Source organism: Lipotes vexillifer, unplaced genomic scaffold (genome assembly GCF_000442215.2).
Source record: "Lipotes vexillifer unplaced genomic scaffold, Lipotes_vexillifer_v1.1 scaffold629, whole genome shotgun sequence".
Classification (NCBI taxonomy): Eukaryota; Metazoa; Chordata; class Mammalia; order Artiodactyla; family Lipotidae; genus Lipotes; species Lipotes vexillifer.
The window spans coordinates 2,713,801-2,722,542 of NW_006774188.1; the positions used below are offsets into that span (position 1 = coordinate 2,713,801).

General features: G+C 43.3%; 1 protein-coding gene across 1 annotated transcript in view; it reads right to left on the reverse strand.

Moving 5' to 3' along the window:
• FNTB (farnesyltransferase, CAAX box, subunit beta) overlaps window positions 1–7,538 on the reverse strand; it is an 86,574-nt gene extending 79,036 nt beyond the window's left edge. The window contains exon 1 of the mRNA XM_007449027.1: window positions 7,169–7,538. Within this exon, the coding sequence (XP_007449089.1) occupies window positions 7,169–7,312 (144 nt within the window). The 5' untranslated portion in view covers window positions 7,313–7,538. The remainder of the gene's footprint in view (window positions 1–7,168) is intronic.
• Between the last annotated feature and the right edge of the window lie 1,204 nt (window positions 7,539–8,742).

Here is an 8,742-nt window from a genome sequence, read left to right on the forward strand (position 1 = left end):
TTCTTCAAAAAGCCCAAACTATAAGGAAAAAGACAAAGAAGAACATAAATATAAGCAAGGTTAAAGGCAAACAAGAGCCTAGGGGAAGATATTTGGAACATATGTAAAAGATACTATTTTTCCCAAATTAAGACCGCTGACCACTAACAATATCAAATCTTAGAGAGGATGTGGACAAAAGAGATCTCCAGTACACCACTAACTAGTGCTTAGATTACTAGAGTCACTAGGGAGGGCAACATGGGAGCAGGTAATAACACTGAAAAGGCACAGACCCTACAACCCAGCAATTCTAACTCCCCAGCAGAGACATACCTAGAAAACCCTTGCTTGCCCTCCCAAGCCTCTTTATAACATAACTTAGTCCTAACAGTACATCTCTCACTTTTCCAGTCATGAGGCACTTGATCACTTAGGATATGGCGAAAGGGGAACACAAGAGTTCAGAGGTAAGTCTACTAGTTTGTCAGAAGTTTACCCCTGCTTCTGACGGGGCACAGGCTAGGTGTTGCTACATACAGAATGGTTTTACGTTTGCTGAAGTAAGATTATACATATTGAGGAGTCCTAGAATATGCCATCTGAAAATATGCCTCATTGGCATATGGATTATTTTGAGCTAAAGGCCATCGATAACCAGGAGGTGAAGGAAAAACTCTAAAAACAGGGCATTAAGTTACCTTTTGTAAAGATGTCTCCCTCTCCATACCAGGAAGTGGAGGACTCCAAACAACTCTTATCTATGGAGAAGGCACGGACTTAAACCTGAACAACAAACCTTACTGAACAACTCTTGTTTACCATACTTTTCCTGGATTTAGGGGAAACATAAGTTGTCTCCCCAACCCAGAAGCCCCAAACCCTTTTCTTTGTTTTAGCCTAAAATGGCATATAAACTCAAGTTCTAACTACCCCTTTGGGTGACTCATCGATAGGTGCTCCCATGTGTACACAACAATGCACATGTTAATAAATTTCTGTTTATTTTTCTCTTGTCTTTGGTCAGTCTAATTTACAGAGCCCCAGCTAAAGAACCTAAGCTGGGTAGAGGAAAAGGTTTTTTCCTCCCCTACTATATATTTATATGAATGTATAGGCACATGTATCTTTATATAATAGAAAATAATAAATATATATTTGTGTGTGTGTATAGTCTGTGTACATGATATAAACTAGTATGTATATTACTTTGTGGTTTTCAACGATGGAGAGATTATGTGAGAATCTAGGGGTCAGAGATGAAGTGACTGCACCCACGTCCCCAAGACTTGGGTGCCATGGCAACATAGATGCAGATCTAACCATCTGCCTGCATTCTTGACAGCTCTGTTTAAAACATAGCTCCTGAAATTCTTCTAGAAATCCAATCGGAAGCACAGAATAATATCCATTCATAGCTGAGTGGTAAAAAACAACAAATGCATTTGGAATTTTCTCTTTCATAGCTTCTATCTAAAGCAAATCTCATGATGCACCAACTTTCGTCTCATAGACCTTCCCTTCTCCCTACATCTCCCCCAATATCCCAGAGGAGGACCCTTCCAGAAAGCAGATTTGCTGCCTGAGACTCATGCTAATGCTGAAGATGTGGTAACAGAATCATTAATAGATTAACTATAAGAAAAGGATTCTTCCTAAAAAAAAAATTATCCCTCAGAAAAAACAAGTCACCTTATAAGAAATCCTTACAAAGTAACTCTTGCTGTGGGGAGTTCTTTCAATTCCTTATTTTGAATACAAAGTACGAGTTGGGGTTGACACATCATCCTGAAACAACCTCAGTCAAGGTCTGGTGTTGGCTGCCTACAGAAGTCACCTGATGGTATCAATGAAAGGAGACAAATTAAACACAGATTTAATTCCTGGGGATATGAACTCACACTTGCATGTGCAAACTGCCACTGTAAACCCTTTTAAAGATCACTTTAAAAGTTAATAAAGGGGCTTCCCTGGTGGCGCAGTGGATAAGAATCTGCCTGCCAATGCAGGGGACATGGGTTCAATCCCTGGTCTGGGAAGATCCCACATGCCGTGGAGCAACTAAGCCTGTGCGCCACAACTACTGAGCCTGTGCTCTAGAGCCCGTGAACCACAACTACTGAAGGCCACATGCCTAGAGCTTGTGCTCTGCAACAAGAGAAGCCACAACAATAAGAAGCCCATGCACCGCAACGAAGACCCAACACAGCCACAAATAAAAAACAAATAAATAAATAAATTTAAAAAAAAAAGTTAATAAAGTGTTTAAGTTGCAATGATCAAAGATAGGCACCAACTGGACACACTGTAAAAGAATTAGAATTGTAACTTGTGATAAAATATTCAATATCTTCCCCATATTTAAAAGGGATGTATCTCAAAAAACTGAAAGTGTGGTCTGCAAAAACATATTCACTGATCCAAAGTATAGCTCCAGTGATGATAAAAACACAAAGGTCAAAGATGGATGTGAAGAGTTTGAAGACAAATGTTTTATGAATATGAGGAGGAGAAAGAACAATATTTCTAAATTAGTGTGATTTTATAAAGTATGTGATTTTAAATAGGCACAGGTACCTAAATTTAAAATGCAAATCATGTAAACAAGCATTTGGTTTGTTTACCTACATACCTAATAGTATGTGTATTCTCGAGTTGACCAAAAAACACTTTAGGGGACTTTTTAATAGGGAAAATGGGGAAATTTTGATATTTGCACTTTCTAATAGTTGGGCAACATGGTATATGCTGAATTTCAATAAGATAAAATTGATTCACATAGCTAGCCTACTGACCACTTAACAAGCAGAGCCCTGGTCCCGTCTATCAAAAGCATAAAAATCTAGTTAGTGTGACTATATTTAGGGACTTGCTCCACCTCTGTTTAATAATCTTTCAGATACTAGAACTTGAAACAAGTCAACAGCAGGAGTTCGGGATTCATTCCTGGATCCCTAGTGTTCCCTCCTTCAGGATCTGCAGTGGTGCAATGCCCGTCACTTGCAGCCAGCTCTTTAGCCTGGCTCTCCATCCTATCCCCACCCACCACCAGCCCTCATTCATCATCAGGTCAGCCCCATCCATCCAGCTGACCTAATTCCCTACCACAGCCAACCTGGTCTTTCCCTCGTAACGGCTCCTCCCACTGGCATGGCTGCCGCCCCAACTCCACCCTTTACAGCCTAACCCGAGTCCCACATCCTCCATGAAGTTGTCCTGACCGCCTCACCCCACAACAGATCGGCTTCCACTCCCTGAAATCCTCATACAATGCAGTCATAATTTAGCACTTCATTACATGCTCTGCTGAGTCATTCTGTGATTGCTTCCGGCATATTCTTTTTTTTTTTTCCCTCTAAGATAAAAGAATTTTGACTGAGACAAATAATTCTTCTAGATTTCCCTCAGAGTTGACTGGCACTTGACTGAATGTCGTCTAATGACATCATGCCATTTCAAATGGAGAATGTTTCTGCCCCTGTTCAAGGGCAGTCTAAAGGGAAAACAAAAGTAGTACCTTCAGTAACAACTGTTGTTGGCAAAACTGCTACCTCTGAGATTGTACCAGTATTACCCTACCGGCCTGAATCACACAGCATTTGCAATGGGGTGACTGCAGGTGGCACAAAAAAGGAAGACAATCGCTAATAATACAACCACATCTTGCTTTCTGGAGTCATAAAAGGTTCTCCGAGCGTCAAATTCATCAGCTTGTCAAGAAATAAAACAGCCTGTCACAACAGAGACCTTCAAAAGATACCCAGAATCTCACCACTGCTCATCACCTCTACTACCACAGCCCTGAGCGAAGCTGCCATCACGTGTCACCTGCAGTACTGCAACAGCCACTAACTGGTTTCCCTGCACCCACGCTGGCCTCCTCACAATCTACTCTCAACAGCGACCTAAATGAGGCTGCTGAAATGCTCAACAGATTGTGTCAAAACCCTTCAATCATAGATCAGTCTGACTCCTGGTAGGAAACAGATGGCACATTCAAAGTGGGTGATTTGAGGAGAGTTCATATCATAACACAGGGGCCAGCAACACAAGGGTACTTCATCCTCTTCTAGACCTGAAATGTGAAGAGAGGGCGTAGACAGGGAGACAGAGAGCTCCATGGAGAAGGCACCTAATTGGAGATGTGACCTTAAGTCTAGAGACACTCCAGCCCACACAATCCTGCGGGAAGGGAATATATTCGCCAATCTCATCATTCTCCCTCACTCTCATCCCCTATCAATACTCCCCATGGCCAAATGCAGACAGAAGGCAGAAAGCAAGGTTGCCTGTCAGTGCAGGTCCACCTCCTGGGGCACATCTACAGAGCAGGGTAGAAAAGGGTAGAGTGAATCTGGGGAGGTAAATGGAAGCTATTCAGCCAAATGGTTTCCCATCTCAATCAGGGTATCTCAAAGTACGAGATCCAACCTTATCTCCTGTTCTGTTTGCTAACCTCTCTACTCAGTGGCTCTCCACTCACCAGGCACACCCGGCCTCAGGTCCTTTGTACTTGCTGCCTTCTCTGCCCAGAATGTTTTTCCCCCAGATACACACACGGCTTGTCCCCTCACCTACTTCAGCTCTCAGCTAAAATGTTACATCAGTAGAGGTTTCCTTTACCACCTTATATAAAAACCTCCCTTGCTCCTATCCCACCCATGCCTGGCACATCTATCTCCCTTATCTTGCTTTATTTTTCTCCACAGCACTTCTCTCTAACATTAGATAGATAGATGGATGGATAGATTTTTTTTTTCTCCTTTTTAATTGACTGCCTCTCTGGCCTAGAACAAAAGTTTCATAAAGGCATCCACTTGGCCTCTTTTGTTCACTCCCTTATACCCAGTGTCTAGAACAGTGCCTGGCCCAAAGAAGGCACTCACGTATTTGTTGGATGAATGAAAATGAATGAATGGAACAGAAGAACCCATAGCTAAGGACTCTTTCCACTGTTCAGAGGTTTCACTCCTACTGTCAAATCATTGTTAAGCAAATAAATAGGCTCCTGATAATCAGACAGGAAGCAGGTGACAAGCATTTTTTATTGGCAATGGCACAAAATTGAGTGCTGTCAGTAAACCCCTAAGAATAAATGGAATCTTCAGTCAGAACCAAAGGAATAACAGCAGTGTCTTCTGTAAACAACTCCTAGCAAGGTTGTTTTTTCTTATGACTATATCATCATTAACCTACCAACCTAATCCTTCTATAAGACTCAGTCTTCTCATCTGTAAAATGTGTAAGGATTGAATGATACAATGTATGGAGAGCATTTATTGGGTATGGAACCCAATAAATGGACACTATAATGATTATTAAAACATTGAGGAAGCCATGAGAATGAGATACTATGTTATCTTCCTATGATCTGGAACTGTTTATCCTAGACTTTTAAAACGTGAGCTGGAATAATGACATGGAAAAGAAGTATAAGATGCTTTGCTATCCACCACACAGTTGGGCCTAGATCTGAAAGACATCCTACAGTACCAGTGCTCCATATCAGAACCTAGTTTCCACACCTGGCCCATACCCTGGCCAACCCTTTTGCAGGCCAGTACCTTGTTGCATCCATTTCTGCATCACTCATTATATCTAAGCACTTAGAACATAAGTGCTGGGTTTTCCCTCATAGGAACTAAGCAGGGCATGTGACTGAAAAAATAGTGTAAGCAAAAGAGAAAGAGCAGATCAGTAAAGCTCCTGGTGATGCTCCTGTTTTTGACTTACCCTTCTAACCATGGAAGTCTCTGTTCTGGTCTGCAAATTAGACCAAATTCTGATTCCCTTTTCTCCACTAACATTTTATCTATCCATAGCTTCATCTGCTGGGTCAATTCAGTTAACTACGCAAAAGGTGACCCCATAGTCTTAGGTCAGATAAAAAGAAAAAGGCTTGACCTGAATCCACTCAACAATCCATCACTTAGGAATACTGCAAAGATCCTGTAGTAGCTTTTTCATTGATGGGAGATTTCTTTGCAATTTTTTGCAGAAGATTTCTGTAGGACACACTGGTGAGCTAACTAACCTGGGAAGCTAGATTCAAAAGGTAAGTTTCCTTTCTACCCTAAAACCCATGAAACTTAAATCTCCAGTTAAAATATTCCTTCTGCTACTATGTGTATACGTGTGTATTCAAGCCCTTGTTTTTGTTATTTTAGTCATAAATATACAATATAATAATTATCATTACTAATTTTTGCCAAAATTGAGGCTTCCAACCTCAGGCATGAAAATCAAAGCAGGTCCCTCCAAGATTAAGCCTAGGGATTGATCTTACTAAGAGGTCTTATTTTAGTAAGCAGCCTGATGCTTACTTGTTAGTGCTAAAAAAAAATCATTCTGATCACTTCTCCTAGTGACAGATGGGTAACCATAACTAACTTGGGACCAATTCCAATTGAGGAATGAGAAGAAAAACAAAACTATAATTCACTACTCATTCCGCAAACACGTTTGAAAGTGATAGGTCCCATCTACTTCGAGGCCTCAGTGAATGGCAAGTAGTACAAAATTCACACTCTTATTACAGCACTTCCCAAACTGTGCTGTTTTCCTCTCTGTCTTCCCCAACCAGGCTGTGCCATGCTCCTGATCAGGGGCTGTTTCATTTCTTTGCATTTCCATTGTTCGACATTGTGACCAACACACTGCTGGTGCTCAAATGATTGAATGGCTACTATAATGTCCCCCCACGAGGCAGGCGTCAAACCTGGCACTGTGGGTCATAAATTAAACATCATGGAATGGCATGACCGCAGTCTGGCCACTTCTTTTCCCCTCTATGTCCCAAAACTATAAGCAGGGTGGGGAAAGTGCATTATCCATACGAGAACCTCCCGATGTCTGGCAAAATAGAGTGGGCTGTCCGACCCACCCAGGCTGCTTCAGTCCTCCAGGCACAGAACAAGATTCTCTCCGCTCCCTAAGGCAGAGGGGGCCCAGGTACTGTCCTCTCCCTCCAACCTTGACAACGACCCCTCCCCGAACCGGCCCCACAAGCATTCCACTCTCCAGCCCAAGCCTGGGCGCCGGGAGCGTCCCAGAGGTGGGGGGGGGGCGCCGCGGAGCACTGTGGGAGCTGTAGTTCCCGGGTGGGTTCCGCACCCCGGCGGCCCTGAGGACCAGACTCCCGCTCCCAGAAGCCCCCGCGCGGGCGCCTCGCCCAGTCAAGCCAGCTCACCTGTTCCGTGGACGTGACTGTTTCTACCGAGTCGTCCTGCAACCGCTCCCGCGCGTGCTCGGGCCTCAGACTGTACAGCGGCTCTGACCAGACAGGGGAGGAAGATGGAGGGCAACAGTAGGTGAAGGAACTCGGAGAAGCCATGCTCTGGAAAGCAGCAGGCGGTGTATAGGACTCAGCTTCGTCAAAGAACAACGCGCCTTGAAACTCTAGCGGGCTAAGGCGCTACGGAGAGCGGGTAGAGTCAAAAGATTTTGAACGCGAATCGCTCCTGCCGCCTACACAACCTCAGGGAGTGAGTTGCTGGAATGCTGCCGCCCCCCATTGGGCAGAGGAGCTGCTGCAAGAGGCTCAGTTTCCTGGCGCAAGGAAGGACGTGTACATCTGAATTTCATTTCACACCTTTTCAACATTCTGCTCATTCTCATTTACTTATGTCAGTAGTTCACAGTTTCGGGTGCCCAAGAACCCAATGAGGGTAACTTTTAAAAAGGCATTTCTGACAGCTCTCCTGATTGCCTCAGGCATACTATTATGAACAGAATTATTGCACACCTTTGGGTACATGACAACTGCCCAGGAGAAGCCAGCAGCTTCTCCACAAAGGAATTGCCACCTCAGTAGTCCGTGATGGAGGGAAGTGGCACTGCAATTCTCTCCTATCGATTTGGGGGTTACAGTGCAGTAGCAGGAACTAAAACTCAGTAGAAGGCACAAGTGTAAGTGAAACAACCAAGAAAGTATTCACTCATTTATTAAGCAATTTTTTTTATAGAGCACCTACTACATGTCAGGCACCCGTGCTAGGCCTCAAGAATACAAAAGTGAACAAAACAAACAACGTCCCCCCCCCGCCCTTGAGAACCTTACAGCCTAATGGAATTGATAGAATTAAGTGAACAAACACTAAAAAATCTGTGAACACTTGTGATGAATTGTATGAAGAAAAATAACAGGGTCAATGAGAGAAAGTAAACGAGGAGGGGACTAATTAGATTGGGTGGTCTGGCCAAGCCTCTCTGAGTAAGTGACATGTAAGCCGAGACCTAAAGGATGACAAGGAGACATCCGTGTGAACAACATGGGGAAGAGCCTCATGAGAGAAGGGCCAGCAAGCTTGACAGAACACGCCATAAATATACTCATGTGTGTTTGTATTCATTCTGATGCTTAATCTGAAGGTGTTCTGAATAAAAGAAATTCCTATTGAGTGGGATTAGTCATCATATATGCCTCCATTAAATGTTCAAGTAGTGATTTTAGGAAAACCCTGCTACCTTTGGACAAGCAATAGAGAGGACCTCTTTCAGGGCCCACAACAAAAAGACTGCACCAAAATTATAACACCAAGAGGTTAAACTATTTAGAGTGGGGGTGAGGGTTTTGGGGGTGGGAGAAGATAAGATAATAACAGACTTTCCAGATAGACACAAACCCAACTTCCTGCTCGGAGCATTTTACTCTGTTCCCACTAAATTCCAAGCCACATGTCCAGGACCCAGGGAACCGTGGTGCCATCCTTCACAACCAGCCATTCCCCTGTTCTTTTTTTTTTTTTTTTTTTTTTTTTTTTC